The sequence below is a fragment of the Leptodactylus fuscus genome, chromosome 11, assembly GCF_031893055.1.
Source record: "Leptodactylus fuscus isolate aLepFus1 chromosome 11, aLepFus1.hap2, whole genome shotgun sequence".
NCBI classification, from domain to species: Eukaryota; Metazoa; Chordata; class Amphibia; order Anura; family Leptodactylidae; genus Leptodactylus; species Leptodactylus fuscus.
The window spans coordinates 4,524,453-4,545,001 of NC_134275.1; the positions used below are offsets into that span (position 1 = coordinate 4,524,453).

General features: G+C 45.1%; 1 protein-coding gene across 1 annotated transcript in view; it reads right to left on the reverse strand.

Moving 5' to 3' along the window:
* Positions 1-744: 744 nt before the first annotated feature.
* TRPC5 (transient receptor potential cation channel subfamily C member 5) overlaps positions 745-20,549 on the reverse strand; it is a 152,262-nt gene continuing 132,457 nt past the window's right edge. The window contains exons 8-11 of the mRNA XM_075259424.1: positions 10,013-10,219; positions 7,334-7,375; positions 5,853-5,942; positions 745-2,047 (exon numbers count right to left, since the gene is read on the reverse strand). Coding sequence (XP_075115525.1) covers positions 1,343-2,047; positions 5,853-5,942; positions 7,334-7,375; positions 10,013-10,219 — 1,044 coding nt within the window. The 3' untranslated portion in view covers positions 745-1,342. The remainder of the gene's footprint in view (positions 2,048-5,852; positions 5,943-7,333; positions 7,376-10,012; positions 10,220-20,549) is intronic.

Sequence of the window (20,549 nt, forward strand, 5' to 3'; positions counted from 1 at the left end):
CCACGGGACAGGGGATAAGTGTCTGATTTCTGGGGCCCCGACCACAGGGACCCCTAGTGATCAAGGGGAAACGAAAATCTACCAAATTTTCCTTGCGTAACCGGAATCGCATTCACTTCTATGGTGCTGCCCAAGATCACAGTCCCGGCAGACCCAAGCCATTACACCGGTGCTCCATTCACAAGGAAGTTTTAGGGTCTTTGGATCACTGGGGGCCTAAACATTGGCTCCTCCAGTGATTGACCCTTATCTTGTGGATAGGGGATACGTGTCCTTCAGCACGGCCCATTTGAGGATTCATGTTGACCATACATCTGCCTTCTGCATTGAGACCTGTTGAAGGCTCAGTCATATTTCGCAGATGCACTTCTGTTTTTTACAGCGTCACGTAATGGAATTCCCATAAGTAAAATCCATCCTACATTTATCTAACAAGTGGCAACAATTGGACCACTCGTATAAAATATATGGACAATGGCTGATCTCAATGGCATAGCAGTGCTTTGTAAGCTATAGAAACCGTTCCTGAGTTCTTGAGTTTAGATTTCCCATATCGGCCGCCCCTAGTCATATAGTATTTCTACCCATCAAACACCAAGAAATCAGCGAAGCTAAAAATGCCGGAGGTGGAGGGCACTGATCCCCATGACCAATGGATCTACAACGGGATTACATAAGCTGCTCTATCTCAGTGCCCGCCATGGATGATACGCTCCCGGTGATGTGTACGACGCTACCGGACATAAATCATAGGAATACATGGTCGTACGTTTACCATTCCCATTCCGTTTATAGTGGTAATCGAATTTAGCTCAAAAGTGCTGGGACAGGAGGTCAAAAGATGAACAACCCCAAGAATAAGCAAACGTTACCAGTTACCAGCTTGATATACAGGTTTTTTTTTTTTTTTGTGCAAACATGTCAAACCCCCACATGCTGCTGGTGGAAATCACAATACAAAAATTTGAAATGATGCATCAGAAAAGATCGTTTTGGCTAAATATCAAGAAATCTATATACGTGACAAGCTGTTCTGTAGAGTATAGTGCAGCTCCACTTGCTACACATGTTCTGCATTCCCCATTCGTGTTCTTCGATAGTCAGAAAGCCCTGCTGATGCTGAAAGACGGACATGAAAGCTTCGACGCAGCTTGGTAAGCTTTGATATAAAAAGCAAACGAAAAAGAGTAAAAAAATATTGCAAAATAGATCGCTGTTAATGGACGTCCACACTCATCCATGTGAACGGGAAGGGATTCCTACCTTATTGTAACGCTCTGTAAAAGGAAATTGTTACAAATCTATAAGTTGCTAAATTTTACAGCGGTCCTATATAGTGATCTTATAGTCTCGTCGTGACCTGCTCCTCTTGGCCGTCTTTCCACTTGTTGATGAGCAGATCGCACGCTTCTCCCCAAGAGTCAAACACATCCTCCGTGGAGTCTATCAACTTGGCATTAGAAGAGCAGAGGTCGGAAGCACAGTGTAGGGAGCTGGTAAGAAGAGGAGGATGATCGTGACTTAGTACGCCAATGCTCTTATCTTGACTCACCTCATTGAGGTTAATTTCACTTTTAGAGCACTCGGGCTCTGGATCAGTTTGTTTTACTTCCTGCCACATGTAATGAGGCTGGACCAGACCATCGGAGATGGTGTATACTGGTTCGCTAGCAGGCTCGGGCATGTGTCCGTTCATCTTGGAGAAGAGTAAGCCCAGTCTTTTGAAGGACTCCTTCTTGGAACTGGAAAGCCTCTGGAGTTTGTTGCCGTTTCGAATAAAGGAACGCTTACTGATGCCGTTGCTTTTAGGAGCCTCGTCCATGATCTCGATCCCAGACATTGTCTTAAAGAGAGCCGAGACGTTGAAGTCTTTTTTTTTGTTGGCTATGTTAAAGGACACGCTTTTTGCCTTGGGCCGTTCTTCTGGCCCGTCTTCTTTTTGTGAGACCTCGGTGCTGCTGGTGGAATAGCTTCTCCTTGGAGGCTTCCTGTTTCCCAGAAGATCCAGCACTTCGTAGCGGAAGCTGGAGATATCTTGTTTTAATTCCTGCAGGAACAAAACAAAGTTATAAAAGAACATAATGTAAGGAGGTCTTCTCTTTCTTGGAACTAACATAGTTCAGGCAAATTGACCCTAAATACAAGAAAAGTTGATATTGGTGGGACCACTTGACTAGCTAATGTCTATGGGTGTCTGGGAAAATAATAATGGGCGCCTGAACCATATCTAATAGCGTTCTCCAAGGAGATACAAAAGATATACAAACTAACAGACTAAAATTCTTGCGTGAAGACAAATTTGTGCTCAAGTATTTACTCCAAGGATTTCTGAGATGTTATTTAAGCAAAGCGAGTTCTTGCCGAGAATCACACGTACCGTACAATTTGCACATATCATCTCCCAGTGCTAGGAGAAGCTTCTGAAAGTGTTGGAATGAAACGCGTAGATCGGTAGTCAATGTAAGATGGGATTTAGTGAGAAAGCGAAGAAAGTTCATTTCTAAAAATGATTGTATACCTGGATTCCAGGCAGCTCAAAATACAACCTGTGTATGATATAAGTAAGTGTAGTATACGGAGAGGTGATATTGCGCATTTGTTTTGCCTGTAGTGTGCGGAGACTTCTTCCCATACAGGGGTTTTCTTTCAATTTATAAGAGTGGAGAGTGAATTTGTTGGTGTATTGTTAGGATATGCCATCATGTCCAATGGATGAGAGTTCTGCGATCTCTACTAAGCCTGTAGCTGGCTGTATGTATCCCCCGACTATGTATCCTCCGGCTATGTATCCTCCGATTGTATCCTCTGAATATGTATCCTCCGGCCATGTATCCTCCGACTATGTATCCTCTGACCATGTATCCTCTGACCATGTATCCTCCGACTATGTATCCTCTGACTATATATCCTCCGACTATGTATTCCCCGACCATGTATCCTCTGACCATGTATCCTCCGACTATGTATCCTCTGACTATATATCCTCCGACTATGTATTCCCCGACCATGTATCCTCTGACCATGTATCCTCTGTTCATGTATCCTCTGACCATGTATCCTCCGTTCATGTATTCTCCGACTATGTATCCTCCGACCATGTATCCTCCGACCATGTATCCTCTGACCATGTATCCTCTGACCATGTATCCTCCGACTATGTATCCTCCGACCATGTATCCTCCGACCATGTATCCTCCGACCATGTATCCTCCGAACATGTATCCTCCGACCATGTATCCTCCGACCATGTATCCTCCGACCATGTATCCTCTGGCTATGTATCCTCTGGCTATGTATCCTCTGGCTATGTATCCTCTGACCATGTATCCTCTGGCCATGTATCCTCTGGCTATGTATCCTCTGACCATGTATCCTCTGGCTATGTATCCTCTGACCATGTATCCTCTGACTATGTATCCTCTGGCCATGTATCCTCTGGCCATGTATCCTCTGACCATGTATCCTCTGACTATGTATCCTCTGGCCATGTATCCTCTGGCCATGTATCCTCTGACCATGTATCCTCTATGTATCCTCTGACCATGTATGTTCTGGCCATGTATTCTCTGACCATGTATCCTCTGACCATGTATCCTCTGGCTATGTATCCTCTGACCATGTATCCTCTGACTATGTATCCTCTGGCCATGTATCCTCTGGCCATGTATCCTCTGACCATGTATCCTCTATGTATCCTCTGACCATGTATGCTCTGGCCATGTATTCTCTGACCATGTATCCTCTGACTATGTATCCTCTGTCTATGTATCTTCTTGAGCTAAGAAGAGATCCAGTAGCCCCTTTGGATCTAGTTCTCCCACCAGGTTTAGATTGAATCCTTCTCGAACTAAGAGGTTAGGCCCATGACCGGTATATGGCACCTCGCTGTTCTACATAGGGGTATTGCATCTGGACCAGGCATATGGGGTCCCCAAGCAGAAATCCGAATGCAGTTGTGAACCAGGTCTTAGAATCTGACCATGGCTGTTAGCAATATGAAGGAGTCGGAGCAGGATTTGGTGGATTGGCCTACTAACAACCCTGCCTTGCTTAGGACATTTATTTGTGATGTGACTCCTATTCCTTCCATCTGCCATAAAGCGCACTCCCCCTGCTGTAATGATTATACTTCGCAGCAGTACTGTCTCCAATATAGCCGCCATGAGGAAAGATGGTAAATCGGAGAAATCGGGGTAAACAGCAGATTTCATAGCTGTATGATCTTCCATTAGACATGGTGATAGGACCAGCTGTGACGAGAGACAATTGCTTTCCGTGAGACGTGTGTATCAGTGTGTGACTTGTATGAATCTTTCATGAGCCTGACACAGATCTATATATATATCACACATTTCTAATGTATCATTCACGTATTGACTGGTCAGAGCGACTCAAGAACAAACTGCACATAGGTCCCGTATCTGAATATAGTTTGTGCCGCACTGTCCGATTCGCTCAAATACTAATGCAAATACTAATCTTCATTAAGTGTTCAAGGCCTGTGGATCATGAGACAGACATCTGTGCATCTATGAGCGTCACGATGATGAGTAACACTCTTTATATATGTAGAACCTGTGCTACAATGTCAAAGGTCATTCTCGTAATAACATAGAATATGAGTTGATGTTGGACTTGACCGTTCATTAATTCGATTAGTTCATATTACAATTTAGAAATATCCAAAAGATACATCATAAATGTCGTCATCGATATCCTGGAAAGGACTGACACTCCGTAACAGAGTCCCCAAAACTTTTCAGCAAGTTTTTGCTCTCATGGAGTGAGTAGGGTTGAGTGATTGGGATGGGAAAAGATAGGATTCCGATTGGCGATAGAGTAAATTTCACGATCGCAATTGGAATTCCGATCCCGATCTTTTCCAGCTGGATCAAGGTCGGAGGTTATCTCAAGATCGGCTCAACCCTAAAAGTGACTTTTCCCATAGAGAAGCATTGACTGGGGTTGAGCCATCGGGATCAGAAAAGATCAGATTCCGGTCGACGATTGAGAAAATTTCACGATCAGGATCGGCTGGAAAATGATCGGAAATCGGATTTTAAAATTGATCCTGAAATCTCAAGATCGGCTGAACCCTACTTGTGAGCTCCTCATCCTCCATACCACCTCTCCTGTTATTCGTCTTTACGGCCGGTGGTGGGAAGTCTAAGTCGTCATCATCATTGAGTGGGTTCGATAATGTTCTACTTCGGAAACACTGATTCCTGTCCCCTCCGGCTTCTTAATGGGATGTATCACTGGACCCATTTAGATAAAGGTTCCTGGCTAATCCCCCCCCCCCAGAATAGGGGTCCCATAATCAAGGGGTACAACACGTGGAGGGGCCAGAGACTCTGGGAGGGTGTTCAGTGGAGAATTCTTCCCTCCCGCAGGCTCCGACCCCCCATGTGTTGTACCCCCTGCGTCGGGGACCCCATTTTGGGGGGATTAGCCAGGAACCTTTGCCTAAATGGGTCCAGTGATGCCTCCCATTAAGAATCCAGAGGGGACAGGAATCAGTAATTCCAGAGTAGAACATTATCGAACCCACTCAATGATGATGACGACGACTTAGACTTCCCACCACTGGCCATAAACATGAATAACAAGAGAGGTGTCATGGAGGATGAGGAGCTAACAAATTGGAACTGGCTGAAAAGTTTTGGGAACTCTGTGTTACGGAGTGTCAGTCCTGGTCAGGATATCGACGACGATACCCAACCCTGACATCATAAATGTGTCATATAGGTCGATCCCACCTCCTTTGCCTTGACCCCTAACATGTTTATTTGAACAGAACTCTACAGTATATAGAAACTAGAAATGACAAATACCCAAAAATGTTTTATTACCTTGAAGTTTTCTTCGGTTAACCCTTCATTTGTCTTTGAATTTCTTATCATTGCTGCCACGTATCGCTTGACCAGATTTCGAATAACTTCCTATAACGAGACAAAAATCATCTGGAACGTTATAAAGCTGCAAAAAAAATCGTTTTACTTTTTATTAAATTTTTTTCTTTTGTTAATGTGAAATTCATGAATTCTGAAGTATTAGTGACATAGGCTTTGCTTATTAAACACTGCACGCGACCAAGGGTACAACCAAAGACTCTTCCAATGTCCTGTTCTGTTCCAATATCTTATAGCACATGCCCTATGCATATCAGAATACAAGTTGGAAGGGCCTCGGGGTGCGCACATGATCATGTGCATGAGGCCTAAGGGAAGAGTTTACTACCCCATCTGTACAATGCCCGCTTCATATGGATGTAATTGGGCTGTAAAATATGGACCATATGTTGGATGTACTTTGAGGATCAAACACTGAGCAGGAACCCCGACTCCAAGCATGATATTTTACAAAATTTTATTTACACGTTTTTTTTTTCTACCTGAAAATCCTCTCCAAAATTCATCTCGCTAGGTGTCTCCCTCCTTCATAATTTGCTGTAAACTCTCCTGTTACTAGGGCAAGTCCATAATTAGAAACCAATAGAATATCAAGAAGTGAAAGGAGAAGCAGCAAGTCTCTCTTTACAGCTTTAGCATGTATCAGGGATCTTTTTAGCTGCATCATAACCTGGATGTGAAGTTCAGGATCCCTGGATCACTTATATTATGTAGCTATTGGTTTGCAATTGTACAGTCACTTCTGGCAGAATTGCTTCTAAGCGACCAGTAGAAGTAATAATGGATGGGGCAAGCTTCTTTGTACTGTACACGCCTGCTGCATTGACTAATAAACAAATGATAGGACGCCATGTATGAAGCCAGGTTTGCAAATTATGACTGTATTAACACCACCTTACGTTATATGCAGGTATACACAGAATTTTTTTGTTGTTGTTTTGGAACCTAAAAAAATGTGCCATGTTCAATTGGAGATCTGTATGTAATCGTCAGTGTATGGAGCAGGATATAGTAGTACAGAGGAGCAGCAGGGACTCCGTATGCCTTACTCTAAGAAGACGGTGTACTCAGCAGAAGGAGCAGAAGACAAATTTAGAGACAGTTCCAAATGGTGTAATAGAAGGAAACCTTCTATAATATTTTGCTATTTTTGGCCGCCTCTCTTTTCGGTTACCTAATAAAACTTGATCGTTTTATTGAATGCAAATTTTACATTGCATCAACCTGCTTTAAAGAGGCAGCGGGCCAAAAATGACTCACCGACGTTTGCAGAGAAGTCATACATATTTTATTGTGTCTTAAGCACAGAATGCAGGAGCTTCGTGTCAGAACACACTGCAAGGGAAAGTCTATTGCTGCTTGTCACAAATGTTTTGAGTCAAGAAGATCGACCTGTAACAATGTAACGCATCAGAGCTTACCTGGTAATGCTGATTCTGAATCAGGTTGTCAGCGTGCCGCTCCTGCAATTAAACATGTATACGTGAATATTAGAAGCATTGGATTGGAGGTCCATAGGAATAAAGCCAGCAGGGGCACAGTGACTGCTTAATATTGTGTGCAGGGGCCACTATGGGGGATAATACTGTGTGCAGGGGCCACTATGGGACATAATACTGTGTGCAGGGGCCACTATGGGGCATAATACTGTGTGCAGGGGCCACTATGGGGCATAATACTGTGTGCAGGGGCCACTATGGGACATAATACTGTGTGCAGGGGCCACTATGGGACATAATACTGTGTGCAAGGGCCACTATGGGACATAATACTGTGTGCAGGGGCCACTATAGGACATAATACTGTGTGCAGGGGCCACTATGGGACATAATACTGTGTGCAGGGGCCACTATGGGGCATAATACTGTGTGCAGGGGCCACTATGGGGCATAATACTGTGTGCAGGGGCCACTATGGGACATAATACTGTGTGCAGGGGCCACTATGGGACATAATACTGTGTGCAAGGGCCACTATGGGACATAATACTGTGTGCAGGGGCCACTATAGGACATAATACTGTGTGCAGGGGCCACTATGGGGGATAATACTGTGTGTAGGGGCCACTATGGGACATAATACTGTGTGCAGGGGCCACTACTGGGGATAATACTGTGTGCAGGGGCCACTATGGGACATAATACTGTGTGCAGGGGTCACTATGGGACATAATACTGTGTGCAGGGGACACTATAGGGTATAATACTGTGTGCAGGGGCCACTATGGGACATAATACTGTGTGCAGGGGCCACTATGGGGGATAATACTGTGTGTAGGGGCCACTATGGGACATAATACTGTGTGCAGGGGCCACTATGGGGATAATACTGTGTGCAGGGGCCACTATGGGGGATAATACTGTGTGCAGGGGCCACTATGGGGGATAATACTGTGTGCAGGGGCCACTATGGGACATAATACTGTGTGCAGGGGCCACTATGGGACATAATATTGTGTGCAGGGGCCACTATGGGACATAATACTGTGTGCAGGGGCCACTATGGGGACATAATACTGTGTGCAGGGGCCACTATGGGGGATAATACTGTGTGCAGGGGTCACTATGGGGAATAATACTGTGTGCAGGGGCCACTATGGGACATAATACTGTGTGCAGGGGCCACTATGGGACATAATACTGTGTGCAGGGGCCACTATGGGACATAATACTGTGTGCAGGGGCCACTATGGGACATAATACTGTGTGCAGGGGCCAATATGGAACATAATACTGTGTGCAGGGGCCACTATGGGACATAATACTGTGTGCAGGGGCCACTATGGGACATAATACTGTGTGCAGGGGCCACTATGGGGATAATACTGTGTGCAGGGGCCACTATGGGGATAATACTGTGTGCAGGGGCCACTATGGGACATAATACTGTGTGCAGGGGCCACTATGGGGGATAATACTGTGTGCAGGGGCCACTATGGGGACATAATACTGTGTGCAGGGACATAATACTGTGTGCAGGGGCCACTATGGGGCATAATACTGTGTGCAGGGGTCACTATGGGGCATAATACTGTGTGCAGGGGTCACTATGGGGGATAATACTGTGTGCAGGGGTCACTATGGGGCATAATACTGTTTGTAGGGGCCACTATGGGACATAATACTGTGTGCAGGGGCCACTATGGGACATAATACTGTGTGCAGGGGTCACTATGGGACATAATACTGTGTGCAGGGGCCACTATGGGACATAATACTGTGTGCAGGAGCCACTATGGGACATAATACTGTGTGCAGGGGCCACTATGGGACATAATACTGTGTGCAGGGGTCACTATGGGACATAATACTGGGTGCAGGGGCCACTATGGGACATAATACTGTGTGCAGGGGCCACTATGGGACATAATACTGTGTGCAGGGGCCACTATGGGACATAATACTGTGTGCAGGGGCCACTATGGGACATAATACTGTGTGCAGGGGCCACTATGGGACATAATACTGTGTGCAGGGGCCACTATGGGACATAATACTGTGTGCAGGGGCCACTATGGGACATAATACTGTGTGCAGGGGCCACTATGGGACATAATACTGTGTGCAGGGGCCACTATGGGACATAATACTGTGTGCAGGGGCCACTATGGGACATAATACTTTGTGCAGGGGCCACTATGGGACATAATACTGTGTGCAGGGGCCACTATGGGATATAATACTGTGTGCAGGGGCCACTATGGGACATAATACTGTGTGCAGGGACATAATACTGTTTGCAGGGGCCACTATGGGATATAATACTGTGTGCAGGGACATAATACTGTTTGCAGGGGCCACTATGGGGGATAATACTGTGTGCAGGGGCCACTATGGGACATAATACTGTGTGCAGGGGCCACTATGGGACATAATACTGTGTGCAGGGACATAATACTGTTTGCAGGGGCCACTATGGGATATAATACTGTGTGCAGGGACATAATACTGTTTGCAGGGGCCACTATGGGGGATAATACTGTGTGCAGGGGCCACTATGGGACATAATACTGTGTGCAGGGGCCACTATGGGGTATAATACTGTCCTAAAGATAGCAGGGACACAGTGACTATTTAGTAATAGTCAGTAACATGTCTTACAGTGAAGGTCTTTAGGTTTTCATGTTGTTTCTGAAAATCTTCTTCACGTTTCCCCGGGCACAGCTGATAGTGGATCCATTTGCACAGATACCAGATAGATTTTGGGCTGGCGATGATGTTGAAAGGAGGCGGCAGAGTCCCACCTTCATCAAAGTAACTCATCCACAGTTTTGTCCTTGCAAACTTCCATTCAATGTCAGCATGATCCTGCCAAAGAAAGGATGAATATCAGTCAAGCCGACTTTGCACATTATAGCTGTAATACTTTCATTACAATCGTCAAGGCCATTGACTGACCGGCACAATGTTACGGCTTTACACTGGAGTTCCTTGAACCTACCAAAGGAGATGATTCTAAAGCATCGACTCTATGTCTAGAAAGAACATGTACACCTCACTTTCAAATGCTTATTTGCAGACATAATATCTAGAAAAAAAACTCAAGAGATTAAGCCCTACTGGCAAAGTAAGCTGGACATGGCTCTGGGTATTGCTGGACCAAGTGTTGCGGCAGAACGAACCCTGCAGATCCATCGAGCCCTGCAGATAGATAGGTTAGGGTCACCTATAGCCCAGTTCACATCTGCGTTCGGTTTTCCGTTCGGGGAACTCAACACATTAAAAAGTGGTGAGCAATGAAACCACACGGACCCCATAGAGTCTATGGCATAGACTATACTGGGGTTGGTGTATTTTCCACACGTGGCCTCAAAACTCATGCAGAGACAAAAGTGCTGCAAGAAGATCCCAAATTTGCTAATATTTAGAGGGGAAGTCTGAGACTACACCAGATTTATCACAGTGTCTGATGCTGGATGATACGTCTGGCCTATGTTTAGACTGTTTAGTCTACGGTTACACCGCCTAGTTGGCATACCCTTGGTTCACATCTGCGTTGGTAATCCATTCCACATGGGGACCCCCCGAAAGGACTACCGAATGCATTTGCAAGTGGTGTGCAGTGAAAGCACATGGACCCCATAGACTATAATGGGGTCCGTGCGCTCTCCGCGCAGAGAGTACACGTTCATCTACTTTACTGTCTCCTCTTTCTTTCTTTCAAAAAGTAAACTCCATTTTCTTGTACAGACCTTGATCCGTGTTTAAGATGCCGTGTTCTGACCCCTTATAACAAAAAAGCTGAGTAGCGGATATAAGTCAGACGCGATTCCTATTGACTCTACCGTTCTAAACAAAAGCAAACCGTGCCCAATGTTATATGACTACAGTACACCGAGGTTTCCCACAGGTGGCAGTATAGTCTAATCCGCTATTTACTTGGAAGACAGAAACAACAACAAAATTGCAAAAAAAAAGGAACGAATTTAGCAATAATATCAGTGCCGGGCGATGTCAGTATCCAGGTATTATTGTGCACTAGATTGTGGCAAAGCTTGCAAATAAATCATGGACGGCATCTAAAGGCCTCGAGATTCACTGCCTGACAAAAATACAGAGTTTCTTCCAAACTGGGGGATTAGAGAGCCCTGATATTGTTATAAACTACAGGATAGCGTGCACTGATGTATGAGATGTGTCCGATATTCTACACGTATGAACTGATCTTTATACCAGGACACCCCCATGGGATAGTCCTATCTGGTCAGCACAACAGTAACCTGTACTTAACCCCTAACAGTCTCATTAAAATTACAAAAACCCTCCTGAAAATCCCACTTTTTTATTGCAGATTTCAGTTTATGACTTACAGTATAACTCCGCTGCTTTATGTACATTTTAACCCTTTAGCAATCTGATGCATTTTAGCCTTAAACCAGTAACATTGTATTTCTCTTTGCATACTCACTTTCATAACTTTTTTACATTTGATGTTTTACGAGACTTTGTATTCAGGGGCGTAATTATCAGGGTAGCAGCGGTAGCCCTGGCCCGGACATTATGGGGTCCAGCGGCAGGTACCGCTGCAGATTAATAGGCCGTTACCTGCTGGTGTAACTTCTGCGGAGGCGGCTGTGAGCAGGAGCCGGGATCGGTAACTAAGGCTGCAAGCCTGCGAACCCCACATACACTATCATTATACTCTGGGGGTCTTTTCAGACCCCCAAGTATAACGATCGAAGGCTCATGGGAGGTGAGGGAACATAAAAAACACCGTTACTTACCTCTCCTGGCTCTGGAAGGCCTCAGACCTACTTGGGTGACGTCCCAGACGTCATGTGAGCCGGGTTTACGTCCTTACGCAACGCAAGCACCGGTTCAAGTGATGTCTGGTCTATCATTGAAGATGGCCAATATCAGTGGGGAGTGCGCCGGAGCTCAGGAGAGGTAAGTATCAGTGTTTTTTATGTTTGTATTTTCCCCTGGGTCTCCTATTATTATACTTTGGAGTCAGAAAAGACCCCCCAAGTATAATAATTGTTCATGGGTGTCCACTATGGGGTATAATACTGTGTGCAGGTGCCACTATGGGGTATAATACTGTGTGTAGGGGCCACTATGGGGTATAATACTGTGTGTAGGGGCCACTATGGGGACATAATACTGTGTGCAGGGGTCACTATGGGACATAATACTGTGTGCAGGGGCCACTATGGGACATAATACTGTGTGCAGGGGCCACTATGGGGGATAATACTGTGTGCAGGGGCCACTATGGGACATAATACTATGTGCAGGGGTCACTATGGGGGATAATACTGTGTGCAGGGGTCACTATGGGGGATAATACTGTGTGCAGGGGTTACTATGGGGGATAATACTGTGTGCAGGGGCCACTATGGGACATAATACTATGTGCAGGGGTCACTATGGGGGATAATACTGTGTGCAGGGGCCACTATGGGGGATAATACTGTGTGCAGGGGCCACTATGGGGCATAATACTGTGTGCAGGGGTCACTATGGGGCTACATACTGTGTGCAGGGGCCACTATGGGACATAATACTGTGTGCAGGGGCCACTATGGGGTATAATACTGTGTGTAGGGGCCACTATGGGGTATAATACTGTGTGTAGGGGCCACTATGGGGACATAATACTGTGTGCAGGGGCCACTATGGGACATAATACTGTGTGCAGGGGCCACTATGGGACATAATACTGTGTGCAGGGGCCACTATGGGGGATAATACTGTGTGCAGGGGTTACTATGGGGGATAATACTGTGTGCAGGGGCCACTATGGGGCATAATACTGTGTGCAGGGGTCACTATGGGGCTACATACTGTGTGCAGGGGCCACTATGGGACATAATACTGTGTGCAGGGGCCACTATGGGGTATAATACTGTGTGTAGGGGCCACTATGGGACATAATACTGTGTGCAGGGGCCACTATGGGGGATAATACTGTATGGAGGGGTCACTATGGGACATAATACTGTGTGCAGGGGCCACTATGGGGTATACTACTGTGTGTAGGGGCCACTATGGGACATAATACTGTGTGCAGGGGCCACTATGGGGTATAATACTGTGTGTAGGGGCCACTATGGGACATAATACTGTGTGCAGGGGCCACTATGGGGGATAATACTGTGTGCAGGGGCCACTATGGGGCATAATACTGTGTGCAGGGGCCACTATGGGGGATAATACTGTGTGTAGGGGCCACTATGGGGGATAATACTGTGTGCAGGGGCCACTATGGGGGATAATACTGTGTGCAGGGGCCACTATGGGACATAATACTGTGTGCAGGGGCCACTATAGGACATAATACTGTGTGCAGGGGCCACTATGGGACATAATACTGTGTGCAGGGGCCACTATGGGACATAATACTGTGTGCAGGGGACACTATGGGGCATAATACTGTGTGCAGGGGCCACTATGGGGACATAATACTGTGTGCAGGGGACACTATGGGGCATAATACTGTGTGCAGGGGCCACTATGGGGACATAATACTGTGTGCAGGGGTCACTATGGGACATAATACTGTGTGCAGGGGCCACTATGGGGCATAATACTGTGTGCAGGGGCCACTATGGGGCATAATACTGTGTGCAGGGGCCACTATGGGGGATAATACTGTATGGAGGGGTCACTATGGGACATAATACTGTGTGTAGGGGCCACTATGGGGGATAATACTGTGTGCAGGGGCCACTATGGGACATAATACTGTGTGCAGGGGCCACTATGGGACATAATACTGTGTGCAGGGGCCACTATGGGGACATAATACTGTGTGCAGGGGCCACTATGGGACATAATACTGTGTGCAGGGGCCACTATGGGACATAATACTGTGTGCAGGGGCCACTATGGGACATAATACTGTGTGCAGGGGCCACTATGGGGCATAATACTGTGTGCAGGGGCCACTATGGGACATAATACTGTGTGCAGGGGCCACTATGGGACATAATACTGTGTGCAGGGGCCACTATGGGACATAATACTGTGTGCAGGGGCCACTATGGGACATAATACTGTGTGCAGGGGCCACTATGGGACATAATACTGTGTGCAGGAGCCACTATGGGACATAATACTGTGTGCAGGGGCCACTATGGGACATAATACTATGTGCAGGGGCCACTATGGGGCATAATACTGTGTGCAGGGGCCACTATGGGGTATAATACTGTGTGCAGGGGCCACTATGGGACATAATACTGTGTGCAGGGGTCACTATGGGACATAATACTGTGTGCAGGGGCCAATATGGGACATAATACTGTGTGCAGGGGCCACTATGGGACATAATACTGTGTGCAGGGGCCACTATGGGGTATAATACTGTGTGCAGGGGTCACTATGGGACATAATACTGTGTGCAGGGGCCAATATGGGACATAATACTGTGTGCAGGGGCCACTATGGGGGATAATACTGTGTGCAGGGGCCACTATGGGACATAATACTGTGTGCAGGGGCCACTATGGGACATAATACTGTGTGCAGGGGCCACTATGGGGCATAATATTGTGTCTATCTTACATACACTTGGAATGAAATCTGTCCCTGCTTTCGCTCTCCAGCCTATTGGACATAAGTCGCTTCTCCGGACCGGTGGCCGCCATTGAGCTGCACATTACAGTATTCCTAAATCCGTTGACATGAAGGTGCTGCGATCAGATTGCACTTCTAGGCACCGTATCTAATACAGAAGAACAAAGAGCAAGCGCCAAGCCTGGGGTTCAATAAATCACACAAATGCATCTGGCCATGAATATTGTTTGGGTCCATTTATTTAACTTATTGAACTGTAAGCAAGCTGCTCCCGCTCCGTCTCCGAATGTGATCTATTGTACTGGATAAACACATATTAGACGCATGTTAGAGACGTTTGTTCATTGGCCCTAAAAAAAAAAAACCCGGTCCTATCTCTCCTATCTCATAGTGAAATGTGAACAGCTCATTGCTATGGCCGGAATCATCTCATATAGAAAGATACAAAGTATCCAATACCATATGGTTCCGTAATACTATGTGACTCCGCATCGCGCCCCGTATTATGGTCCTAAATGCACATGGTGTTTACCAATGTGTTATATAACGGCCCTAGGCCTAATGTTCATCCTGATAGGGCGAGATCATGGCCAACATTTCCTACAACATTATAGGATGTCGTTTTGGATGGCGATAGAAGAATCTGCTTCACGTGTAGGATAAATCCTTCCGGACATGATGTCAATGTCAAACCCAATCCTGGGGAAGCCGCCATATTTGTCACAAGGCTTGTGGGTATTGACAGCAAAGTTAATACGGCAGAAATAAAGCTTTATTCTTCTAGATGGAAACCAGTGTCTCTCCAGTATAGCCGGGGAATGGGGAAGGTGAGAAAGTGAGAACTGCAGCTCCGAGCCAAAAATATCATCAAAAATCAGACATGTCATCTGACCACTGAGGTGGAACGCAGCCGTCCTACCCCAGGTTACAGATGTATTCAGGGCTGAAATTGGAATATTCTACAGAATAGATGAAATAATAGAAGAATACTATACATATATATTCGGGGACTAGGATCAAAAGCACTAAATCTATATTATCTCCTGACCGTGCTACATATATACTGAACGTAGACCTGTCATTAGGTGCGAAAAGCCCAACACATCATCTGGTCAGCACGGTCACCCTGAGCACGTTGGTGTTTATCCAAATCCATTCAGCCATTCCACAGATATAAGCCTTTCTACTTGTACACAAATTAGAGTATACTAGCCAAGTGGGCGGTAACACTGCATGACATACATAACACAAAGACCCCACCCCAGTGTTACCACCCACTTGGCTAGTATATCCTAATCTGCATCAAGGGCCACAAATCTGTCTAATTCACACCATATCTATATTGCTCCATACCAGTTTTGTCAGTATGACAGAACCTGCACGATTGACCCCGGGTGTGAATGTATAAAGGGGAACTCCACATCCATAAGCTCTTCCAACTCACCTATCTTAGTAGGCTACACAGGAGAGAAGTGACATTCTACATTCACACACCCGTATGACTCGCCGCTTTAAGGTAGAAGAGACACCAATAGTCCAAAAACACACACAAATAGGAACAACAAAAAAAAAAGAACAGTCCTAAAGGATATTTACTGTCGTTGGAAATCTGCGATGTTTAGAGCCAAAGACAAGATTATTATATTGTAGATTCAATATACAGAAAAAGTCCAAACAAACAAAAAAAGACAAACACAGAAACAATGTCATCTAAGGGTAAGTTCACACTGAGTAAACGCTAGCTTATTTTGTAGAGTAAAATTACACTTGTAAATTTTGCTATCCCATTGACTTCAATGATATTTTTTTACAAGTGTAAAAATACGCCTGTAAAAAATACGCCTGTAAAAAATACGCCTGTAAAAATACGCCTGTAAAATGTCATTGAAGTCAATGGGATAGCAAAATTTACAAGTGTAATTTTACTCTACAAAATAAGCTAGCGTTTACTCAGTGTGAATGCACCCTAAAGATGAATGAAACAAAGAACAGACCTGGCTGGGAGCTTCAGATGAAAGTAGTGGGCAGAGCTACAGGTTATTAAGCTGCAACGCCAAAATATCTGACCCTGAATTTTGGGACCTCATTATTTTTTAAAGGATTACCAGTTCTGTTCACTATCGGAAACCCCCTACCTGTGACTGTGAAATTTTTTTTTTTTTTTTTTTTTGTGATCAAACTGACCCGGAGTTGGGACGTCTGTTCCCATCCACACACAAAGGCTTGCAAATTAGTGACTGTCTCATTGGTTGTGGATTATAATTACCATGCAAATTACCATGCCACACTGACACATGGAAGAACACGAGGGTTAATACATAGCTACATAATATAACATATATACAAGTCATCACATTATATCTTCGGAATGGATTTGGATAAGCGAAACACCAAAATACTGGGTGACAGCGCCCATCAGATGATGGATTGGGCTAATCAATCCTGGTGACATCTCCTTCTCAAGTTCCAAAAATTTTTGTGGGGATCGGACCTCATTTTCTTTGATGCAGTGTCTTACATCCCCAGCAGTCAGGGTTAAATGATCTGTGTACACAGGGCAAGATGGGAAATTGGGGGACATAGAATTTCCTGACAGTCTCTGATCACAGGAACAAGGGAGTAGGTTCATGAATAGGGTTGAGTGATCGGGATCGGATAAGATCAGATCCCGATCGGCGATCGAGTACATTTCACGATCGGGATCAGCTGGAAAATTATTGGAAACCAGATTTTAAAATCGATCCTGAAATCTCAAGATTGTCTCAACCCCAGTCATGAAAGCAAATTGAATATTATCATCGCAACGACAACATTTCACATCAATATTATGCAAGAAAAAAAGTCCTTATTATCTTTCTGGTTTATTCTCTTTTTCTTGTCCCGGTAACATTGGGTATTGTTAGCCGTCATCCTGATTTTGCACAAATAATGAGCACGGGAAGCGTGCCAATAAGAGTAGGTCCATATGTTGTAATGGACGGCGACTGGAGAACGGCACAAAGGTATTATTTGGTTGTTCATGCAAACGAGGTCAGGCCATGAAGTGCAGCCATGCAGAAATAAAGATTTATTTGATGTTGCATCTCTATAGGTTGTGTCCTGATCCCGGGTAGCGGATATACTAATGTCAAACAGGTTCAATATAATTACCCGACTTCCTCTCGGTGCTGATCATTGAGTCGCACCTTCTCTCCTTACACGCTGCGGACAGCCTGTGTTTTTGTAAGTAACAAGATACCTGCTAGGCTCTGAGCACCCTGAACGTAGAAGACAGATGGTGAAGAGGTCTTACTCATTGTCACTCTTTATAGGGCGCTTCTTAAAGGGAATCTCAGCTAGAATTAATATCACATTCTATTTGCATCAAAATAGCAATTTACACCCCTGGTTAACCTACATAGGTCCTGCGCACGCACATTAGGACTTGGTAACATTGTAGTTGTCTGATAGACTTCTGTCTTCAGAGCTGTTCCCTTTCTAAGTAGCAGTGAAGGATCGCAACGTTTACACTCCTGGCATTATACGTCTCCCTTTATTATGGAATAGCTCATATTAAGGTTGGGGTGATCTTGGCACTTGGGCATTCAAGGCATTAAGCTACTTAAAGGGGTTGTCCCATCACAAGGATCCTATCTATACTGCTGGTTAATGTGGATGTAAGACTTTTCCTAAATACATTGCTTCAGCAAAACTGCTTTGTTTGTCCACTATCTTACTTTATTCAATTCTTTGTGGCCACAGCCCTGACTTATCTGCTCCTGAGTCCAGTGATGTATCTGCTGCTCTCAGGGGGGAGGGAGGAGGGGCTAAGTGCAGGGAGCCAGCCTGTGTATCTAGCTATTCCTGTGTCTGCACCACGTGACCTAGCTTCCTGTTAGCAGATAGAGGAGAGGAGCTGCTTTCATTTCTTCTGTTCTCCCAGTTATCAGGCTACCTAATACAATTGTGTTCATTATGGCAGAGACAGGCAGTCTCTGTATGTAACACAGAATGGAGTTGCTGCTGCCTGTATTTCATAGTCCAATATGGGTGGGCGGAGCTACATACTAATTTGGGGGCAGAGCTAAACAGCAGGTTGCATGTGAAACCCCGCCCACCAAATGATGCAAGAAACTAGGAAGAAAGAAGATTTTACAGCAGTGAAGACTGATGAGTATGCGACGTGGGAATACCCCTTTAACAACCACTATGGCTGTGAATAGATGAACAAAGACAAACTCTGGTACAAGACATAACCGAGGTCCACATTAGATGAGCTATACTTGGTCAACATAGAGATGAGCAAATTTTCTGATACGATTTGATCCGAATGAATTGGCGATGAATTACATAAAAAAAAGTTATTTCCTGACTGCAGAGAGTCTTATAGTAATGTAGAATCACTGATTCAGCACCATAGACATGTGCATCGGAATCTATAGAGGAAGTCAACAAGGTTGATGAAATCTGGAACCAATGGTGCAGCATACCCATACCCATACCAAGCCTTCCATCCAAAGTGCTGGCGTGCGAAGCTTTATTACCTGTATAGTATTGCATGACCTTAGCTTGTCTGTAACAACTCCTTTAACCATTTAATTTGTGCCAATTTAGGGACCGTTTCGGGCTCAGTGGACCCCCCTCACGAGGTCAAGGGTTCTATCTGTCAAACTATGGATTTGTTGTATTGTGCTCCCATCTGTGGTTTTATCTCCTGCATTGGCAGAGGGTGCACCAAACTTCTAAAGAGGTGCACCCCCCCCCCCCCCATAAATCAGGGAACCCTCTGCGCTGCCCCTGCACTCAAATCAACAACAGCTCGTCTATGGCAAGCGAGGGAATGTCAATGATCGATATATCAATATAAGATACTGTATTAAAAACTGATCTCTAACATGTCCAGTGCTAATATTCCTTCTGTCTGAGGCTTGGCAGTCATAGGGGCCATCCCGGAGCACATAATGTCCGCAACTCCGCATCAACAAAAAATTCTATTAACGTAAAGTTTGGAAATGTCAGTTTTGAAAGGGACAGAATTTCATTACTGGCTTTGCTATCGGTAAATGTCAGCGCTCACTTGAGATAAATGAAGATGAGAATTAGACCATTAGGAGAATCTGCTTCATGCCCTGATTTCCTAATAGCCCACTAGGGGCAGTCTAAACGTTGCGTATTACTATGACTGAAACTTGACCTGCTCAATAACGGCAGTGAATGAATATTTCCGAATATCAAGGAAACATTATATTTCTACCCCAACACCATGGGAATACTTGAGTTTTTGAACAAGAGTTGGGTTCTTATCCACCATCCTCTGGCAGTCCAACATGTCCGCTTGGCTATGTTCAGCAGCCCTGCATGCACAACCAGGGTGGGTGAGAGATCCCTGATCTTATGATCAGTACAGGTCCCAGCTTATGGATCACAGGCAATAAGACACAAACTGTGGATAGGGGAAAGTGTTATCCCATTAAAAACACATCTTCTATTTACATTGCTTGGGGTCGACCGTTGGGTACCGCAGCGATCTGGAGAATGGGTCCTACATATGTAAAAGAGTGGGCATCACCTTGTGCAAATCTTAAAGTTGAGGATCAACTCTTGTATGCTAAAAGGGAAAGTAAACAACACGATACAG